This window comes from Patiria miniata, unplaced genomic scaffold (assembly GCF_015706575.1).
Source record: "Patiria miniata isolate m_02_andy unplaced genomic scaffold, ASM1570657v1 HiC_scaffold_20, whole genome shotgun sequence".
NCBI classification, from domain to species: domain Eukaryota; kingdom Metazoa; phylum Echinodermata; class Asteroidea; order Valvatida; family Asterinidae; genus Patiria; species Patiria miniata.
Window position 1 is genome coordinate 29,918,066 of NW_024037059.1, and position 23,113 is coordinate 29,941,178.

At 42.6% G+C, this 23,113-nt stretch overlaps 1 protein-coding gene across 1 annotated transcript in view; it reads left to right on the plus strand.

Moving 5' to 3' along the window:
* Positions 1-23,113, plus strand: part of LOC119728554 (speract receptor-like) — a 45,899-nt gene that overhangs the window by 14,709 nt on the left and 8,077 nt on the right. The window contains exons 11-23 of the mRNA XM_038200842.1: positions 260-371; positions 720-791; positions 1,215-1,292; positions 2,849-2,953; positions 7,533-7,773; positions 9,054-9,206; positions 10,079-10,259; positions 11,148-11,288; positions 12,734-12,857; positions 15,393-15,461; positions 15,653-15,827; positions 16,382-16,480; positions 17,601-17,692. Of these exons, the coding sequence (XP_038056770.1) occupies positions 260-371; positions 720-791; positions 1,215-1,292; positions 2,849-2,953; positions 7,533-7,773; positions 9,054-9,206; positions 10,079-10,259; positions 11,148-11,288; positions 12,734-12,857; positions 15,393-15,461; positions 15,653-15,827; positions 16,382-16,480; positions 17,601-17,692 (1,642 nt within the window). The remainder of the gene's footprint in view (positions 1-259; positions 372-719; positions 792-1,214; positions 1,293-2,848; positions 2,954-7,532; positions 7,774-9,053; positions 9,207-10,078; positions 10,260-11,147; positions 11,289-12,733; positions 12,858-15,392; positions 15,462-15,652; positions 15,828-16,381; positions 16,481-17,600; positions 17,693-23,113) is intronic.

The following is a 23,113-nucleotide window of genomic DNA, read 5'->3' on the forward strand; positions in this document are numbered from 1 at the left end:
ACAGACTCAGCAACATTTGTTTTGAAATCAAGATCCTAAGATATTGTTTTCTCAGACTGTACAGTATTCACTGAGCTGAAACTTCCTCAGGTTTTGTTCAGCACCCTTCTTTAGATTTTCAGCACTGTTGTTGCTTCAAACAAACATAATACACAAATTACAAATGATGGACTGTACCAAAAATGACTTGACTCGAGTCACAAAACCCAGTGACTCATTACAACTCTGTATGTTAAACATGTGAGTGTCTATATTACAGGAAACGCAAGTACGAGGGTGAGCTGGACAGCTTGGTGTGGAAGATTGACTTTGAAGATGTCCAAGCTCGGGGTGGTGATACCAACAAGTCTGGAATCTCCATGAAGAGCATGGTAATTTGAAATATATTCTGTCAACTGACCTCCATTGGGGGAGCGTGGGGAGGGTTTGTGACCCTAGCCGGGGGGGGGGGGGGGAGCACAATATTTTGTAAAGTTTCCTTTTTTTCACCAACGACTGCCTTTCTTTCCAAATATGTGGCCTTTTTACAAAAAAAGTTGTGCCCTGTTTGAGGCAGCGGCCATTACGAGTGCATGTGTCGCCCTGAATATCGTTATATATTGTTCGTTAGTGTGCATACTCGTCTGTTTTGAACGGCCCCCCATCTGCAGATGGTATTAGCCCCCCGCCCCCCACTATTTGATTTTATGGATGATTTCCTATCTTGTATTCCTTGGCAGGTCATGAGCACGATATCCGTCATGACCAATCAGGAGACCCAGCAGATCTTCGCCAGGATCGGCACCTATCGCGTAAGTTGAACGGATTTGCAGTTAACTTTTCATCACTCTGAAAAGACCATGGACTCTTGGGAACAAACAGTTAGACACGTACTATTAAGTGAGCGTACTTGTTTACACGTGAATGGCGTGAATCAGGCATGACTAATTTTATTCTAAATCTGCATAAAGCGGTAACATTTTCGTGTGAGCGTCATCAGGTGCCTTCAGCAACGCATTGAAGAGTAGAGTTTGTACACAATCACTGAAGTGGCGTCTGGATACTACATTCTTTCCCTGAAAGGGTCAACCTGTTGTCTTCTGACTGACTGAGTCACTGACGGACTGACTATTACGGACAGTGCCGCTGAGATGATTGAGACTCTAGGTCTAGCTCGACTCTAGGCAAGCCTTGTATGTTCTTTGAAATGTCTCTCTTTCTCGATTTCTTTGTAGGGAAATGTTTGCGCCATTAAAGCCGTCAACAAGAATCACATCGATATCACCAGGGAGGTCCGAAAGGAACTGAAGGCGGTATGTTAAATAAGTCACATTTTTGATAAAATGAAAGCAGTCTAACGATGCCATTGGTATAAACGTGCTTTTTCAAAATGTTGATTTTCTTTTCTGACTGAAATTTAGATTAATAATAAATTTGCTTGTTTGTTTTTGCAGGCCTTTATACAGTTTCAAAAATTGGTTTTAAATGGCGCGCTCCAGTTCAGAAATTGCGCATGCCATTCAGAACGAATTAGGAGCATCCCGCTCTTAATTCAAAAGTTGAAATTAATTACTTGATTACTTGTCATGGACCGATGTTTTGTGTGCAATGTCTCATTTGAAAGATCATAACTAAAGTAATGCTAAGAAATTATCAATTCTATTTGGAAATCCATATGAATTCCTTCGGGGAACTAACCCACCGGGCTGGTTTTTATGTGCAACCTCTATGAGAGAACGCGGCGAAGAAGTCATTAAAAACTGGCCTTTTTTTTCACATCTGTCGCCACCACTTCATCATTCGACAGGGTCAGTCCTGGACAGGGTATACCTTAGATCTCACTACAGTGTGACCCTAACAATATACTCTTTCAGAAAATGAAAAAAAACTGAATAAAACACTGAGTTTCACTCGCGAATTGATGTTAAACATTGCATTTTCAGTCAAAAATCTCCCTGTTTTGTGTGTAAACCACGCGTTCAGCCAAAAACTGGTCCATTAACATCATAATAATGTTATTAGCGCCACCTGGGAGCTTAGATTTCTCGAGTCATTTTTCTTCGTCTCGTCAGCTTTCCAACAATATAACCCTTATTGTGATTGGTTAAGGTTTAGGCTCGCGTGTATTCATTTACTAAAGAATTGTACATCTAAACTCCAATAAAATTTGCCGTTGCTCAATGGCTCAGCGCGTAGGTTCTGTTTATTGTACACGTGCTAGGCAGCGCTACTGTATATACACAGAGCCCAGGAGCTCTTATCTCTATGTGTCCAAGGTCGTCTGGCTGTGCGCTTTGGCCAGTTTACATGGGTCCTTTTTACCACAAAGGATTTGATATGTATTTTTCAGGTGCCTCCCGCAAAAAGCAAGTATACACCAACTTGATTACTGGATAAAAGCAAAAGAAATATACAAACAGAAGAAATATCACATTTTGAAGTGATTTACCTGGTGATCTACCTGGGTGATATTTCCAAGTGACAAAATTGTCCTAATCTTGACTTCTGCCACACCTAGCAACCGAGTTTTCCACAATGCAGTGAAAGCCGCTGTGTGGTTCTCTATACGGAGGAAGTCCAGTATTTGAGCCACATTCATGGGGTAAAGTTTTAGATTGAGTGAAGTTAAAACAAATGAAACATCTAAAACTATGTCATTGTGAAAATGTAATGTGTACCGGTATACTGACGTTTAAGACCTTATCCAAGTCTCGTAATGAATTGATGTGTAATTGAGAATCTTCTGAGGAAAATCTTAAGATCCGAACTTCAGGCCACTTAAAACAAATTTGAATTGTATATTTCAGGTCAATACAGTCAGAAAGCAGTTTGCAGCAGTTTTTATTCGTTTCATCTTTTGTTTGTTTAGATGCGCGATGTTCGCCACGACAACGTTTGCCAGTTCGTAGGAGCCTGTGTGGACCGACCGCATATCTGTATCCTGATGACATATTGTGCCAAGGGCAGCTTGCAGGTATAATGCTACTAAATTTGTGTCTGTTTTTGAAAAGAAAACATCAGCTTTAAATTGTTACCAGCAGGAATTAAGGACTCCGTGCTCGAAGAGAAGATGCCGCTTCGTCACCACGCGTGAGAGCACTCGCTGGCACAAAGTGCTTACATGCACTTTTTTGTGCATAACACAAAGTACCAAGATTAACTTTACACAAACAGAAGCACACAAACTTGTAGCATCTTTGCGTGAGCGTCAGCCACTGTTGGCTTTGCATGCAAGTCCCTCCCAGTGGTCTCCCAAAGCTCTCTATTTTATAACCGTTGAGAGGGTACTTCTGCATCGAGTCTATAGACTGAAGTCAGTCAATAGCCAGCTCTGACCCCAAAATATTTACACAAGTTTAATAAATTGCCAATGGCACTGGACGCATTAAGAAACAAAGTATTGTTCGTATGATTTATTTCTGGATGTGAAACCGAAGATTCCTTAAAAGTGCCCCAGGCACTGTAGCTCGGAAGCCTGAAGAAACGCGTTATGAAGAAATTACAGTTTTAGAGGTTGGAGGAAAACCCCAGAAGAATATCATGGGGAAACCTACAGAATCAGGTAGTGACTGGGTAGGAATCGACCCTGGGCCATAGTGGTGGAAGGCGAGGAAAATTACCATTGTGCCAACCAATACAATCATTACATAACATAAACATAATACATATTAAACATTTCACTTCCCAACAGCGGATTGCCTTTTCCGATACTCTACCAACTGAGCTATCCAGCCCTATGTTGGCTGTTCCCATACAGCTATATTAAATTACTAGAGCGCTAACTTCGTGTGCAGAGTAATGCCTGCTGGGCACATCCATGTTTGTGCACAAACCTATGGAGACCTAGAAATTTTGTACGGCTTTTGTACGGCTATTTGCATATAGTCCAGCGGATATGTGAAAAAATTGTGCACTTTTGCATAAAAGCGTGAAACTTGGCACAGATGTTTATATTCATGCGAGAAAATGTTTTAGATGTGGAGCCATCGCAAATTTACCCTTTTAGGGGCGTGGCATCCATTTAAAAAAAGAGGGCGGGACTTGTCGTGCCCGCAGTAAAAATGGTTTTTCCCACTTGTTACAAAAGCAGGAAACTTCACAAAGACATAATTATATAGATTATTAGTGTTTTCCAGATTCGGAGCCACCACAAAAGTACCTTTTTAGGGGCGTGGCAGCCATTACAAGAAAAGGGGGGGTTTAATTATTATGCCCACTTTGGAAAACATTGTGCCCATATTTCATGAACGAATAAAACGTCCCACAGACGTTAATATTCATGAGAAAAAAAATTCCAGATGTGGAGCCATCTCGAACACACCCTTTTAGGGGCGTTGCAACCATATAGGGGAAAAAAGGGGGGCGGGGTTTTCATTATGCCCACCCTGGAAATATTGTTCCCACACTCATAGAGAAATGGAACTTTCCACAAACATTGACATTCATGAGAAAACAAATTCCAGATGTGGAGCCATCTCGAACACACCCTTTTAGGGGCGTGGCAACCATATCAGAAAAAGGGGGGGGCGGGGTTTTCATTATGTCCACCCTGGAAATATTGTTCCCACATTCATAGAGAAATGGAACTTTTCACAGACATTGACATTCATGATAAAAACAATTCCAGATGTAGAGCCATTGCGAACACACCCTTTTAGGGGCGTGGCAGCCATATTGAAAAAAGGGGGCGGGGTTCTCATTATGCCCAACATGGGAAAAAAATGCCCACATCTCATGAAAGAATAAAGCTAATTCCCACAGATATTAATATTCAAGAGAAAAAAAAAGTCACACGTGAAGCCATCGTAAACACACCCTTTTAGGGGCGTGGCAGCCATAGTAAAATGGGGGGGGGGTAGTCATGATGCCCCTATAAAAGAAAGTTCTTATGTAGAGCCACAGCAAACTCATCCTTTTAGAGGTGTGAGGGGCCTACTCACTGTGCCCACAATTGCAATTTTTATATTTTGTTGTTGATTTCTTATAATGTTGATTGGCCCATAACCTATATTATTTGGTAATACAATACCCCAAAGAGCATGGGTACATGTAAGTACCGGTAGGCTAACCCGTGTTATATTGTTCAATGTGTGTACTTGCACCTATATTATCATGCACATCTAAATTCCAGAGTGATTTCATAATTACAAATACACAGCACACAATGGCAGCCCTAAACTCTAACATTTAACATTAATGGGCCATGGAAATCCTTTTTTTACGGGGGGGGGGGGGGGGGGGGGGGGGGAGTGTAAAATCCCCCTACCCCTTACCCGTTGCGCTGCATTGACAGCAGATTGGGTAACAACACGATGTACTCGCCTCACAAAGTGGTGGACACGTCCACTATGACTTCACATTCAATGAATCTGTGTACCCCCACCACACAACACCTCTGTTCTCTTAAAAATGGTATATCAAGCTCTTATGAGTGTTTTTTTTTACCCCGACCAAATCCATTAAAAAAATTTATACGTTATACAGGTGCGACACTGCATATGCCTTTTGGTCTGTCAGAAAAAAAGGCAGGGGAAACAATGTATTTGAAGAAGTAACACTAGTCTTTCCAGGACTAACTGAGGTACCCCAGTTTATACCCCTAATTCAGATATTGATGCAGTTGAAAGTTTATCAATAATTCTACAGACGAAAGAACCAGTAACTGGGTTAATATAGATGAGGCCAGAATGCATAGTGTAAGAAAACAAAGGGTTTGACAACAGTAAATTCCAACTATAAAGGCGGCCCTACTCCAACACATTAAACAGCTATCTGAGGTGGATTTTATTATATGAAACGCGGTCAAAATTTTCCACTTTGTGCATATTGAGTACCCCCCCTTTTAAAAATGGATGCCGCACCTCTAAAAGGGTAGGTTTGTGATGGCCTCACATTAAAAAAAAAGATTTTTATGAATGTATTGTCCGAGTGGAATTTAATCCATTTATGAAAGGTAGGCACAACTTTCTTTTATAGGGGCATCATGACTACCCCCCCCATTTTATTATGGCTGCCACGCCCCTAAAAGGGTGTGTTTACGATGGCTCCACGTGTGATTTTTATCTCGTGAGTATTAATGTCTGTGGAAATTAGCTTCATTCGTTTATGAGATGTGGGCACACTTTTCCCATGTTGGGCATAATGAGAACCCCGCCCCCCTTTTTTCAATATGGCTGCCACGCCCCTAAAAGGGTGTGTTCGCAATGGGTCTACATCTGGAATTGTTTTTATCATGAATGTCAATGTCTGTGAAAAGTTCCATTTCTCTATGAATGTGGGAACAATATTTCCAGGGTGGACATAATGAAAATCCCGCCCCCCCTTTTTCTGATATGGTTGCCACGCCCCTAAAAGGGTGTGTTCGAGATGGCTCCACATCTGGAATTTGTTTTCTCATGAATGTCAATGTTTGTGGAAAGTTCCATTTCTCTATGAGTGTGGGAACAATATTTCCAGGGTGGGCATAATCAAAACCCCGCCCCCCTTTTTTCCCCTATATGGTTGCCACGCCCCTAAAAGGGTGTGTTCGAGATGGCTCCACATCTGGAATTTTTTTTCTCATGAATATAAAGGTCTGTGGGACGTTTTATTTGTTCATGAAATATGGGCACAATGTTTTCCAAAGTTGGCATAATAATTAAACCCCCCCTTTTCTTTTAATGGCTGCCACGCCCCTAAAAAGGTACTTTTGTGGTGGCTCCGAATCTGGAAAACACTAATAATCTATATAATTATGTCTTTGTGAAGTTTCCTGCTTTTGTAACAAGTGGGAAAAACCTATTTTACTGCGGGCACGACAAGTCCCGCCCCCCTTTTTTTAAATGGATGCCACGCCCCTAAAAGGGTAAATTTGCGATGGCTCCACATCTAAAACATTTTCTCGCATGAATATAAACATCTGTGCCAAGTTTCACGCTTTTATGCAAAAGTGCACAATTCATCGATATTTTGTCACATATCCGCTGGACTTATATCCGCATTTGTATTCCAAACCGGTGCGTTATCGAAGCCGATACGCCCAAAACCGAAACGCACGATCAGCAAATGAGCGTGTCATTTTGCTCTACGCAAACAGCGCAACGCGTGTGCGTATTCGCTGCAGATGCTTTTTGCCGTAACGTTTTTTTGAACCGTCAATGACACGCTTAAGTTTGCGTATGTTCTACTTGCGTGTTGCATGTAGAGTACACTTTCAAAATTCAATCCATCTTATTTCATTATGTTCTACAAACACGCACATGAATTCAAAATGTCTGCGCCCAGAATGGCTTCAAAGCGTCTCCGCGCACAGAATGAGGAGTTAGCGCTCTAGTAATTTAATATAGCTCTATGGCTGTTCCCCATTTTGTCAATGTCTTTGTTCAAGGGGCGCTAGTCAGAAGCCATAAACCCATATATACCATGTAGCCAGGGATCACACCCAAATGATGCTAGCAACATTAGCAATGCTGCAAACCTGGGAAATAGCAAACGGGAATCACTATATTTTGTGGAATGGATTAGTAACATTGCACCGACATCAACCTCTCCAATGTTACTCCTTTAATCAAAAGGACATTCTGGAAAACGATGACATCAAGCTTGATAACATGTTCCTGGCGTCGCTGATTGCCGATCTCGTCAAAGGCATGATCTACATACACACCTCCGAGATTGAGTCCCACGGCAATCTCAAGTCATCCAACTGCGTCGTGGACAACCGTTGGGTCTTGCAGATCACGGACTATGGGCTGTGGCAGTTCAAGAAAGGGCAAGGCGAAGACCCGGATATGACTGATGATGTGCGGTACAGAAGTGAGTAGAAGAGACCACAAACAGAAATCTGAATTTGGAAAGCCACTTCCAAATCATTGTTTGCTTTAAAAAAAAAAAACCAGTCATTTAAAGCTACAGTCATAGAGCTAGATTAATTACTAGAGATCTAACTCAATGTACAAAGTAATGCCTGCTGGGCGCATCCATGTTTGTGCACAAACCTATGGAGAACTAGAAATTTGGTACGGCTTTTGTACGACTATTTGCATATCTGTGTTTGTATTCCATATATCTGTGTTTGTATTCCATTTGTATTGCATTATCGAAGCCAATATGCCCAAAACCGAAACACACGATCAGCAAATGAGCAATTCATTTTGCTCTACGCAAACAGCACAATGCGTGCACGTCCCTCCGCTGCAGATGCTTTTCGCCATGACGTTTTTTGAGCCGTCATGACGCGCTTGAGTTGTTTGCGTATCTTCCACTTGCGTGTGCATTGCATTTAGAATACACTTTTAAAATTCAATCCATCTATTTTGATTGTGTTCTACAAACACGCACATGAATTCAAAATGTCTGCGCCCAGAGTGGCTTCAAAGTATCTCCTTGCACAAGAATGAAGAGTTAGCACTCTAGTAATTTGATATAGCTCTATGGCTACAGTCCATCTTTTGCAGCTATCTAAAAAGTAACTGACGTAATTATTGTTGAAAAACATACTTGGTTGGAATATAGTAAGGGGACTAAACTCCCTCTGAAATTATTCTTTCTGACATGCTGTCATTTTGAAGAGATCAACAAAAGAAGGCCTTTCCAACGATGCGTCTAACGATGCACCGTTGGAAATTTCTGTTGTAGTTCTTTTTTTTTCGGTGAAGTGTACGCAGTTGTTGACACAACAAACACGCGCGCAGTTGCTATAATTCGTCGGATCAGTGCGCGACATCATGTAGCTGCAATCGGCTCAGTGAGAATGTGTCTTGGACGCTGAATTGAGGCCCATTTCAAAATATGATTCAGCTACTTTTGATTTGAAATCAAGATTCTAGATTGTTGTTTTTCTCGAAATAGTCTATACAGCTGAAGCTGAGCTGAAATTCATCAGGTTAGTTGTTCAGCACCCTTCATTAGATTTAGAGCACGGTTGTTGCTTCAAACGAACACAATGCACAAATTACAAATGATGGACTGTACCTTAAAGAACGGGTGCAGCATGTGCGTGAGCGTGACACCACTCCAGTAAAAGCTTCTAATTCTGGTCGTCGGATTCCACTGTGTTATCAGTTGGGTGTCTGATTTTTTTTCTTGTATCTTAGATATGCTTTGGAGGGCTCCTGAACTGCTCCGGATGGGACAGACCATGCCAGCATGCGGCACCCGCAAGGGTGACGTCTTCTCATTTGCTGTCATTCTGACTGAGATGTACTCACGATCTGAACCGTACAACCTCAACGACGAAGAACCGGAAGGTGGGTTGGAGACTGTCTTCATTTGATTCAGATGATGAGAATAACAATAATAATAATGCGGCGCTCATGGCGCTGCACTGCATAACAAATAAAAAACAATAAGAATAAGTGGACGAACCTGTGTTAACAGGAACGGAGTGCCCATCTCTCTTTCTTTAGCGTTTGGGCCAGACTCATATGCTGCTGTGGGAGGATCGCCACACCTCCTTCACAGCGAGTCTGTTACCTTCCCAGCATTGAATAATGCCGGTACCCATTTAACACCTGGGTTGAGGAGGAGTAATTGAGGTAAAGCGCCTTACTCAAGGGCACAACACGCATGGCCATCGCGGGGCTCAAACCCACAACCTCACGATCATGAATCCTGTGCTCCACCGCTAGACCACACGTACCCATAAGAATAAAGAAGCACCTGATTGACTCGACCCTCTACCCGTGAAGATGATCGTCACGCTAACAAGACGGCATCGTTAAGCAAACAGGTAGAAACCAAAGTCAACCAAATGCTTCTCCATGCAGGTAGGATTTGAAACTGTTCTTGAATGTGCCCAGTGAATTTGAAAGTCTCACAGATTCAGGTGGGGAGTTCCAAAGTCTTGGTGCTGCAATCTGAAAGGGGAGCAAAATTTCAACTGATCATTAGCCTTAGAAATGCGCACTACTTGGATGCATGACGCCCGCACGCGCACGCACCCAAGAAGGCCTCGTGACTTTGCCATACATGCACGCTGGCTTGGTCTTTGCTCCTGTGCTTCTTAAGTTTGCAGCTTCGTTGCTCTAAGCCGCGGTGGCCTTGGTGAAATTACCCAGCCTGTGGTTGGAGCAGAACAATTGATTGATTGATTGATTGATTCACATCCTTATCCTCACAGAAATTATTGCGAGACTGAAGGCAGGTTCTATACCGCCTTACCGGCCGTTGCTCAACGACGTGAATGAGACCGCACCAGAGTGCGTGCTGAAGGCCATCCGCCAATGCTGGGTAGAGGATCCCGAGGACCGACCGGATTTCTTCGGAGCTCGCACCACGCTGGCTCCTCTACAGAAAGGACTGTGAGTCACTTTTAACAAAAGTCCTAAATACGTGGCTTTCATGCTGCTATATTCAGGGGCGTAACTGGGGTGAAACTTCTGGGGGGCACCTGGGGGTGCACACATCTTTCCAAGGAGGCACTGAAAGTAAATGAACTGCGGCTTGCCGTTTTCGTTTTGGACTGATAAGGCCTATCTGCATGTATATGGACGTAAATGCTGTAGCTGTACCTTTTGAAACACAAACCACAGGGAGGTAAGATCTCGTTGTTAACAAATCTTGCCATTGACAACTTAAACAACTGGATTTTTCTGTTGAGTAGGTTTTTGTGGAGTTGTTGAGGTTTTTGTGGAGTCCTTGTTTTTAGGAGTTAGGGACTCTGCCATTTTGAACCTACGGATATACAACATAGCTTGCACTCCAGTGTTATAATTTTGTCGAATTCCTGATGAGCATATACGCTGGAGTTACTCAAGCTATCTCCAACTAACGTTATATATTAGTTTTGTAGGACTGAAACAGTGGATTTTGTTCTCAATATAGACCTACTTGGAGCAGGGCCAGAAACCACCTCAAATAGCACACTCCCAAAAATGAATGTATAAATGAAATTATACAACCATGCGTAATCACTGCAGACGTAGTTTGCCCCACAGTCTTGGCATGACAAAAGCGTAAATTCTTTGGCGTACGCGTACGTAATAATACAGGTTGATACATTTATTGCCTTTATGAACACCAGTGAACACCTTTATGAACACCAGTCTAAGCGCTCATTTCGACAACGCGGTGTACAAGTTTTTGTAATTTCAAGATTTCAAATGCCCTCCCCCCGTAGTTACGTCACTGGCTATATTGAATTATTAAGGGGCTTACTCTTCACTCCTGGAATACTTTTTTCTCTGAAGGAAACCCAACATCATGGACAACATGATTGCCATCATGGAGCGCTACACCAACAACCTGGAGGAGCTAGTAGACGAACGTACCGAGGAGCTGCGACGAGAGAAGACCAAGACAGAACAATTGTTGCACCGCATGCTGCCACCGTGAGTTTCATAGAATAATAACAATAATAATAGTGGATATTTATAAAGCGCACGTATCCACCGGGACTGGTGCTCAAGGCGCTACATCATTATTACCCCTGCTCATTGTGCCCATGAAACATTCCTAACACCATCTCAGCTCCCTGGGGAGTATACAGCTCGATGCAGCCTGTTAGGCGCAAGGAAGCTAATTCAATCACAATAACCATCTCTGCCCTCACAGGTACCCATTTACTCCTGGGTGGAGAGAAGCAATGAGTGACAAAGTGCCTTGCTCAAGGGCACACGCACCATGACCCCGCCAGGACTCAAACCCACAACCTGCAGCTTGACCCGCAGACCACGAATCAGTGCCCTTATCCACGAGGCCACAGTACTCCACACCACGAGGCCACAGTGCTCTGTGGCCTCGTGGGCGTTTTGGGGTTAAACTCGTGAACGTTTTGGGGTTAAACTTACGGAGACCTTTGTCAACTTAACCAAGTTTAGTCCAGTGCAGACAGCCAGTGCAGACAGCCAACTTCCTTAACTGTCGGTGTTGACTGTCAATTTGTCGCTGTGCTCTCTAAGTGACAATAACTTCTTAATCTGGCGAAAGTTCATCACGAGATAATCATTTTTTTCAAATGACATTTTCGACCACTTGGCAGTAACAGAATTCTGTTTTTTTGCATTGTCCAAAAGCTAGCTGTTTGACAAAAATGTCTCTAAATTAAACAGTAATTCATTAACAAAACCTTTTTGCACTTCGTGAGAACATCAATACATGGGAGTCCCATATTTCCCATTACTTTGTACACAGTTTTTGTAACTTCGTGGAAACATAAAACCACAGAGGCTTTTATTATTTGTCAGTGCAACAAAATTGTTAGTTTTACACGTCATATGACAGTTGAGCACGCAGGCATTTGTTCTCTTTCAACATCATTGGCGCGCGCGTGTATCAAAAGATGGCAATCACCGTGACGCACAGTGAACCATGTTGAGTCACATGGCACCGACTGTAAGGCGTATTAAAGACAATTGCATTTTCTAGCGCAAGAAACTTTTCAAAATTACCAAAAAAAATTACCTCTGGTTCTTTTCAGAACCATTTTCTTAGTTGAGAAATTATTCCCACATGGTGTTTCCGCAAACCTTTTATTATTTAGTATCTCCACCATGCAAAGCCTCAAATCATACTCGAAAAAAAAAATGTCAAAGTCTGCTTTAGGTTGAAAAAGTCATTTTGGAATGATAAAAAACACCCTTGACTCTAATTTGATCAAAACTAAAGAGGGGCCCCATACTACACAATCACTATACTGTCTGTAGGTAAAGAAATGCACAAATGTACAGGAAAATATTAGCTAGGGCCCTCCTACCAATGCAAATGGCAAAATCGCTAGTCCTTTTTGTTGTCTGAAAATCGGTACTAAAATGCCAGTGGTGTTACTATTCACTAGATCTATAGCATCACAGCTGATGAAGGGGATCTCTGTTGCTCCGGAAACCTTCGACATGGTGTCCATCTTCTTTTCTGATATTGTGGGCTTCACCGCTCTGTCTGCTGCTAGTACACCCATTCAGGTAATTACTTGTGTCGGGTTTTTAAACTTGCGTCCCACCAAGATCTTACCATGAAGTTTGACAAAAAGCAGAAATCCACAACATAGGCCAAGTTCGCGCAAGGACTATAGTTGACCAATGGTTAACTAACGTTTGCCCGAACTCTGTCTAGTCGACGGTGGTTGACTACGCTAGTCGACTATTTGGAACCAGCCTACTGGGGTTGGTTGCTTCGCTGGTAACCAATAGCCGCGCGCATTCATAACGCAAGCAGAGAGCCAGGATCCAGAAGTTTTGCGATGACAATTTGACCAGCGTTTGACTAGAGACGTTCGCACGTTGCTATCAGTGCGCAGGCGTAAGGTACGTCACAAATCAACCACTAGTCGACTAATGGTCCTTGCCCGAACTTGGCCCTATATGTCATCACGTGCCTACAGACTATGTGCACAAGTACTCCCTCGACGGTTATAAAGGGAAAGTTGGGGAAGTCCACTGGGAGGGACATTGTGGAGCGCCGTTGGCCAATCATAGGCGTGACAAGCGGGGGGAGGGGGGAATATAACCCCCCCATATTTTGTGAAGACTGCCCTTTTCCATTCAAATGCCCTTTTTTAACCAGCGCTTAACCCCCCCCCCTATATTTGTGAAGAGTGCCCTTCTTTTGTTAACAAGTGCCCGTTTTTTTCTAAACAAGCGCCCCGAAACCAGCCACCCCCCCCCCCCCATTTGGTTTTAGGGAGGCCAAGTGACCAGAGATAAAAACCCTGTCTACATTTCAGCACAGATGTGCAAGTGCAACCTCGTCCCCAGTGCTTACTATTTCCAACCGCGTTTCCAATAGTAAACCCTGGATAGGAAACTTTCTTCCTGTATCCTGATTGGATACCGCAATTGGCTAGTAATGGATTTTTATCGTGTACTTGGTGCTATATATTCACAACGTGCAGTACGTGTTTTCGCGATCATTCGTCCACGCCTTCTCGAAAATACTAATTTCCTTTCCAATTTGCTCATACTAATATGAAATATGATACTGCATGTTTTCTCAATAAGATCGTAACAGTTTGATTTCAAAAATCGTGTTTTCATAACTCACGCCGTGCTCGCGTTGCTACGAATTGACTCTGTTTTTACCCCAGACACCGCATACAAAAACAAACGCTAATGTGTAACGCATATCCAGGCACCAGACTGTTCCTCATTTGCATACGTGTGCAAAAATCTTGCACATGCAAATGATCCAATACCAGGGTGAGAGAGCAGGTAGTGGTGGGCGCGTACTGCGCGACACCCTGGGGACGAGGTTGGTGCAAGTGCCCTTTACAAGAAATCCCCCCCCCCCCAATAAAAATGCCCCTGCCAATGGTTATGGTGTTCATCTCATGTGCCGTGGTACTGAGTTCGAACCCTGACGGGAAACATGGTGATTGTGTTCTTGCGCAAGACACTTTACTACAATTGCCTCTCTCCACCCTGGAGTAAATGGGTACCTGTGAAGGTAGAGACCAAAAGGCGCTTATCTTGAGCTGCTGCAAAAACTGGTGTGATGGCCTGATGAACAAGGGTAATAATTGTGAAACGCTTTGAGACCTTTGGTATAAAGCGCTATATATAAGCACCACATTGTTATTTTTACATTCGAACGCATTGCAGCTGACGCTCACGCGAAGAAGCTACGGGTTGGTGCAAATCCACAAAAAAATAATCTTGCGTATTTCGCGCCATATGCGTGCGCACCAGACAACATGCACGTGATGCGTCTCTCCAACTAGGGCTCTCGAAAGTTGTCAAAAAGCGCCCTCTGTGTTCGTAAACGGAGTCCATAGGTTTATGATCGGGCCTGACTAAGCATACAATTAAAGGTACAGTCCATCATTTGTAATTTGTGAATTTTGTTCGTTTGAAGCAACAAACGTGCTCAAAATCTAAAGAAGGGTGCTGAACAACTAACCTGATGAAGTTTCAGCTCAGCTTCAGCTGTATATTCCGAGAAAAACAGCATTCTAGGATCTCAATTTCAAAGATTAAAAAAATGAACTACTAACGGAAATTTCCAGCGGTGCATCTTTAGACACACCGTTGGAAAGGCCTTCTTTCTTTGATTTCTTCAAAATGACAGCTTGCCAGAAAGAAGAACTTCATAGGGAGTTTAGTCCCCTTACTATCTTTCAACTTAGTATGTTTTTTAACAATAATTACCTGTTACTTTTTGGATAGCTGCAAATGATGATGGACTGTAGCTTTAAGGCCAAGTACATGTATGAGATACATGAGATTTCTTCAGTTAGATTTGGGTCTTCAGTTGTGTGGCAATTTCGTCTATGGTTTGACTTAAAGGTCTAAATTTATTCTTAAACCACCTTTTCATATACGCCTTTTCATCGTCCATTGCATGAATATAGTTGCATGTATAGTTTTATAAGTACCAATATACAAACCAAATTGAAAAGCGGCTTAATGTATTCAAATTTTTTCAAATTGTCATCTCAAATTACTGCAAACCAAACCTATCCCCGCATTCTCACCATTAACGTCGTGTTCTCAACTTGCCAGGTCGTTAACTTGTTGAATGCCTTGTACACGCTGTTCGACGCCATCATTTCCAACTATGACGTCTACAAGGTAAATATTCCATATAACCCAGCAGATTGTTTAAAACCAAACTTGCAACAAAATTTAAATCACAGGACGTTAAAATGTGCTATTAGCTAATAGTTCCAAGTTACATTAAGACAAAAAAAGAGATGTAAACATGTTTTCTATTATATCTGAAAGTGAAATTAACCAATAATGAATAATAACATCTTACAAAGGTTGAAACCATTGGCGATGCCTACATGCTGGTCTCCGGCCTACCGCTCCGTAATGGCAACCGTCATGCCGGTATGATCGCCTCCGCTGCATGGCATCTGCTGGAGGGTGTTAGTAGTTTCATCGTACCGCACAAACAAGAGGAGAAACTCAAACTCCGAATCGGTATTCACTCAGGTAAGATCGTTGTCTTTGCTTGTTGTTGAGGTACTCATGATGGATCGCAACTAAATCACAAGTCTAGTCACAAGTACATCACAAGTCTAGTCACAAGTCCATCACAAGTCCAGTCACAAGTCCATCACAAGTCCAGTCACAAGTACATCACAAGTCTAGTCACATCACAAGTCCAGTCACAAGTCCATCACAAGTCCAGTCACAAGTACATCACAAGTCCAGGCACAAGTACATCACAAGTCCAGTCACAAATACATCACAAGTCTGGTCACAAGTACATCACAAGTCCAGTCACAAGTACATCACAAGTCTAGTCACAAGTACATCACAAGTCCAGTCACAAGTACAGCTTCAATCCTGTCACAAGTATATCACAAGTCTAGTCACAAGTATATCACAAGTCCAGTCACAAGTACACCATTAGTCTAGTCACAAGTACCTCACAAGTCCGGTCATAATAGTGAATCACAACTTCAAGCTCTGCTCATGCTATTTGTGCTTGAGAATGTTGTGTATGTATGATGATTTTTTCATTGTTTTGGACTTTTTTCAAGGATCTTGTGTGGCAGGTGTAGTTGGCCTGACCATGCCTCGGTATTGCCTCTTTGGTGACACGGTCAACACAGCGTCTCGTATGGAGTCTAACGGACTCGGTAAGTAGAATCTTGTGACACAAGACAGCTCAAACTGTGTTGTCATATTAATAGGTCTCCTTCAAATGACGTCATTTCCTACAGACCTTCCACGTGCATCGGCACTTTGAGCGTCAACTTGCATAACGCGCATCAGCTGCGTCGCATTTTGAACACATTTCGAGCAACCAGCCCGCGTGTTTGGAACATGTTCAACACTGTGTTATGCGTGCTTGATTGCGTAAAATACGCAGTTGTAGTTCTCCTACAGAGATGGCCGTCATTGAGCGAGCCCTATTGGAGAAACCCAAGTTTTCTAACCGTAATTAAGCATGAAGTATGAACCAGCCTCGGCTCGTGTTGGAAAACTTCATTCCGTTTGCACTATGGACTTCGTGCACATTTACATGGTTACAAATGGAGAGTTGGGGGAGACCACTCGAAGGGACTCTTGAGCAAATTGCCAACGGCGTCCGGCACTCATGCCTACACACCAAGGAGGGGGGGGGGGGGGGGGTCGTTTGAAGTCAATGTTTGGCATTGGCATTGTGCAGTGAGTACCACAGTGTGATTTACACTGCCATCTAATACCAAGCACCAAAGCTGGGGAGTTTCACACAAAACTATCCCGCAATTCACAATAAAATAATGCATCATTGCACTTCCATTGTGTAAAGGGTGTATGTATCAGTGGCGTAGCCACAGGGGGGCACGTGCCCCCCCCCCCCACAAAATTTCTGTACCCCCCGGGTGCCTACCCCACCCCACCACAATACTGATAATGCCCCTTTTTCTTCCCCAACCAAAAAGGGTTTTTGTAAGTTGTATTTTTTCAGTTAGCCAAAGGCTTACTTTTTACAGTTTCTAATGTCAGTGGATATAGCGAGGCCTTATGGGGCCCAACTGGGAAAAACTGCAATAGAAAGTTTGTGATATGTGCCCCATGTGATATTCTGATGCCCCCTGTGCCCCCCCCCACTAAAAGAATCCAAGCTACGCCACTGGTATGCATTACCCAAATTCAAAAATGTTTTCTTAGCAAGATCTTTTATTTGATTTTCTTTATCGTAACTGATTTTCTTCGGCATTTTGCGTTTCGCTTTTGAATAATGTTTTTGCCCTCACCCCTACAATCTCACAGCGCTCAAGATTCACGTGAGTCCTGAATGCAGACAGGTACTGGAAGAACTTGGAGGATACAATCTAGTAGAGAGAGGACTGGTTGCCATGAAGGTACGGCAGTTATTTTCATTGCGAAGATCCTTTCAAAGGGTGTATTTGATTAGCTCACCCGGGTCAACTCGGGTCAGCCCCGTGCCGTTCGATTAGCTCTGACGTCATTCTCGGGGCTCACCCGGGTCAGCCACCACAGACCCTGCTCGTGGAGCGGAGTCAGTGATGGAAATACATCACTCGCATGCGTTGTTCAGCCCTAGAAACAGACAAATATGGCGGCCGGACAGTGGTAAAGATCAAGTGAACCCACAGATCAACTTTATTTGATGTCTAAACGTAATTAATTATTGATCTCATTGTGACTTTAGAAGCTATAAGTCCAGCCTAGCATTTTTACTTATTTCAACTGACAGAAGAGCAGAAAATCTGAAAAAAGGACTCGGTTCGAAAAGGGTGTTTTGTCAGTGGCTACGGCTGCAGCCATGGACGTCACAATGGCCTGCGTTTGAGTGTTTAATCAGCACAGCTCTCTTGGCTAACCTGTCTTCCTTTAGCCGAGTTGATCCGGATGAGCTACTCGAACGCACCCTATATTTGACTGACCAACAATAATTGTTTAAATCCCCGAACTTAAAAGAAGTATTGACTACTTTGGTGAGTGTGGCAAAACTAGCCTCCTGAGCTGCTCCATACAGTGTTTGCTTTTCCCAAGGTGACAACCAGGAAAAGGAATGTTCCATGGATCACCGAGGAGGCTAGTTTTACTACACTACAAGTTGAAAGCAGTCAATATTTGTTTTATAATGCCCCACCAACAGATTCTGCTTGTTTTTGAGGGATAGCTTAATAATTTAACAACAATCTCATAAAAACGTTCTTATAGTTCAATACAAAAGTAATTAACAATTTCCCGGCACTTTTCCAAACTACCCCTTCATGAAATGTTTGAACCTAAGTTTGAAGCGCGTGGTAACAAAACATGCAACACGCAAAACCCATAATATGCGTGTGCATACACTGCTGTTGCTATGTTGGTTGCTAAGAGCATAGAACTTTGTCAGCCTTGAATACTGTTTTAGTTGTTGTATTGTCTTTTTTGGCTGTGTGTAACAGGAAAAATGGCTCACTAAGAAAAAATCCTGGTTCAAATGATTAGGTCACGATTTACTTTGATAAACTTGAACAAAGAAGAAAAAGAATCAAGGAAACAAAATAAACTCCTCAAAAATTTAATTTAGTCTCATTAAAAAAAAATCCTTTACATGCAAAAAAAACCCAACAATTTGAATCCTTATATAAAAAAAGACAATTTTCTCAAATACTTAAAAAAAACTCAATCTGGATCAAACGATGAATAAAAAAACACAAAAAGGAATTTGCCAAGGAGTAATAAATAAACAATTGGATACAATTTTAGGAGAATAAGAGAAAAACTAAGGTTGAGATTGATGACTGAACTTTATACAGTTTACTGGAACATACACACACGCATAAGTGCGTATTTGCCTGTAATCAGGGACCCCCTATTGTCCCTCTTTTGTTTGTACTTGAACTTTTTAGGAAGACCTCCCATATGTTTTGTACACGAATCCAAATTGGGACCTCTCGGGAATTGGGGACCCCGTTGTCTTCTATTGTTCAACGTCCCCTATTGAATGCAGAAACAAACTCGACCGCAAAGAAGGAATAAGCGATCGCAATAGCCCCCTGTCTGGCCTGAAAGCTTACATGGTTTAAGATAGTATGTCAATAACTCATCATGGGAAAAACCAGTTGCTATGTTAAAGAGGTTGTGGAATGCTCGAAAACATTTCCGTCATTTTTTGGGTATATGTAGCCTAAGGTGTGATGAAATAAAAACGACTATTGTTTCCGTCATAAAATGAGTACAAAAGGTACTTTTGAGCGCGGTTTCAAGTCCTGTCATGCCTGTTTCGACCCGAACGTGCAATTTGTGTTAAAGTCATCGTTGCGGGCAGCAAACAAAACACAGTAAATCGTGACATAATAAACAGGACTCCCGATGCAGAGTAGCATAAACGAGTCCTGTTCATTACGTCACGATTTACTGTGTTTTGTTTTGCTGCCTGCAACGACGACTTTTACACAAATTGCACGTTCGGGTCGAAACAGGACCTGAAAAATAGCTCTCAAAAGTACCCTTTGTACTCAATTCATGACAGAACCAATAGTCGTTTTTATTTCATCACACCTTCGGCTACATATACCCGAAAAATGACGGAAATGTTTTCGAGCATTCCACAACCTCTTTAATCTCACTGTACACAACCGGTATGTACATGTACACTGTACATACATGTATGTATAGGCACTAAGTCAACGTCATGGACAAACAATACAAACGCTATCAATTCAAGTTTAGAGTTCAACGAGGAAGTCTGTCTCTGTTAACTACGGAAGCACAAAATGGACAGTGCACAAATGGTTTGTGTGATAGGTCATCAGTTTTGTGATTCAAGGAATTATACATGCAAAATGTACAAAGCTTTGAATTAGATATTTACATAGTCTCGTGCCATTGTGTTTCATATACAGTGTACTTTTACCAAATGAAGATTGGCAAAATACACTTCATTAAGATTTAAGACATTTCATATTACCTGACATAAAACTTATGGACTTTTTTGTTTGTTATAACATTACAAACGGTGATGACCATATTTACAACGTAACAGTAGTAAATTAAATTTTGTGAATTGAATGCCGAATTTAAGAAGTTACGGTCCCTTTAATCTCAAAGTTTGTCAGCAAAAAGTGTTAAACGGTTCAAGAATCATTCAACCCTTTTCCTTTTTCTCCATTATTTAGCCACGATTTCTTCAACGATTTCTCTTTCCGACTTTATTACTGGAGAGTACACCATAGGCCTACTCACACATGTGTTGGGACAGCAGAAAGTCCCCATAATTTGGTCCTAATTTGCCTAACAATAAAAAACTTCCCGTAACGCAATGTAGGCCTACCCAGGCCAACGCCCATGCCAAAATGCATTGAGGGGGATTAACTGATAACACACCAACGTTACCAGTAAATTCAATTTCAAATGGGTTTTACAATCTGGGTAAATATTATAATATCAGGAATGTAGCAAATGTAAACAACCCTGGTTCAACTACAACATGTCATGTTCTGCGGGGCCTTGTACATGTGTATGGCAAATCATCAGATGCAGGTTAGCCCCGGTTCAAGTACAGCAATTAGTTTTTCAGAGGGGCCATAATCGGACAAATCACATCCTCTCAAAGATCTTAACGGAGTATACGTCAGCGACAACTACGTCGCCAGCGGGGGTGAATGCCATTTCTAAGGGATTGTACAACCCTTGAGCTACTGTTGCTACGAATGCACCATTTGAATCGTAACGCTGCACTTCAGAGTCTCCCTGATTTCCAGGATGAACAGCGACATATATGGTCTCATCATCATCGCACAGGACACCAGTTGGCTTAGCAGCTTTGCCATTCATGAATGTCTTGACACTGAACATCTCTTTACCTTCAAAGTTAACGCACAGCAAACTTTGGCCCTGGTAGTTTGTGAAGACTAAACAGCCAAAATTGCTTATTGTCAAGTCAGCATCGACCATATTATTTGAGAAGCTTGCAATCAATGATCCATCCATGTTGTGGACACTGATGACCTTTCTCCCCCTGTCAGCGACTGTTACTCGTTGACTGTCAACAGCAACAGCAGTGAGGTCACTCTCTGATCGCCCATCGGCATCGTTTTCCGAAGGTGTAAACTCGCGAACAAAGTGGAGCTCATTGTCAAACACCTTCACTTTCTTTTTGTCCGTGACAAAAAGCAGATCATCATGGGTCACAGCAACGCCAAAAGGAGCTTTCAACTGATGCGTAGCATCTCCCTGAGCGACCGATGTTTTATACCGACCAGTTGAGCTAAATAACGATAACCGTTTTAAAATTGTGTCAGTTACTACAATGTCCCCGTTTCTAAAACATGCAAAACCTATGGCTGATTCAAATTCCCCGTCACCGGTACCTTGTCTGCCGAACTCTTCTTTTAACTGCCATTTCTCGCTAACACAGACCTCCCCAAGCTCTGCATCACTCACAATGTCTTGACATCTGACACCAATGAACGACGGACCATGATTCGCCTGTTCAAACTTGAGCTCCTTCTGGAATTCCAAGTTGTACATCACCTTCGGCTTGAGCTCCAAAAGCTCTAAATCATCGGCTTGACTCATCAAGTCATTTACTGCCGTGACGATCTGATCTGCGCATTCCATCTGGTCACGATTGTGCATGAGGGCCTTTTCGTACTCACTGTCTCTCTCCTGACCAATTTTGTTCACCTTGTCGGTGAGAAGCTCCGCTTTGTTTCTGATTTTACTGATCTCTGCCTCCGCTTTTACATCAATATCTCTACGAGCCTGAGCCAATTTCTTTTGCAATCTTTTACGTGCATGTTCGATTGACTTTTCAGTAGATTTGAAGCGCTGCCTGCTTTTCTCGAACTTCTGCAGTACGTTGTCAACGTCACTGCGGAAGAACCTGATAGTGTCATCAATCTTGTGGTAATTGTGCTCTGCCGACCGATGAGCTAGTGCGGCACACATTGAGCAGATTAAGGTGTCACATGTGTCACAGTAGAAACACAACTTCTGGTCAGTGTGGATCGTACACATTCGCATGATGGGTTTGATATGGCCTGCTGGAGCGATCTTTGATTCCTGCCAATCTCCAAATGAAATGATTTGATGGTCTTCGGTGTACTTGACCCTCCCATGGGCTTTCCGGCATTCTTGGCAAAGGTTATCACTACAATCAAGACACCTCCAAGTGGCCTCCTTGCCTTCTCCACAGTCACATGTGACGGTAGGTGCGGATGTTTCTCCTAATACCACTTCCTGTTGTTTGACCTCATCGACAAGAGAATTAATAAAGAAAGACAAAAAAAGACTCTGCAATCCTCCATCAAGAACTTGTGTCTCTCTCCTGCAGACTGGACATGTTATCTTCTCTGTCTCTGGCTTCTGTTTGCTCATCATCTCTTCCAGACACTTCAGGCAGAAGCTGTGCAGACAGTCCAGCATCTTGGGATCCTTGATAAGACAGCAACAGATGGGACATTCCAGATGCCCCTGGCTGATCTTGTCCATGACAGTTTTGGCTGCAGCCTCCGCCATATTTCATGTGTGACCTAATCGAAACACAACAAACCTCCGTGTCTGAAAAAGCTCAAAATTATAACAAACAGGTGATTGCTCCGCATGGCTGTGCATATCAGAACTGGGTACCCTAGTACCCGACTGTTAATGTCAGGAACCGGTTCCAGATTTTGGAATCGAGTATCCGTAACCAACTTTGCAATTTACTTAGTAACTTCTCAGTCAATGAAAAAGAAATGTTTTGAATGTCAGAGGAATCAGGATATATGGAAAACCAAACCGATTTCACATTTTATGATGCTTGCAAAAGTTGCAGTTTTCAC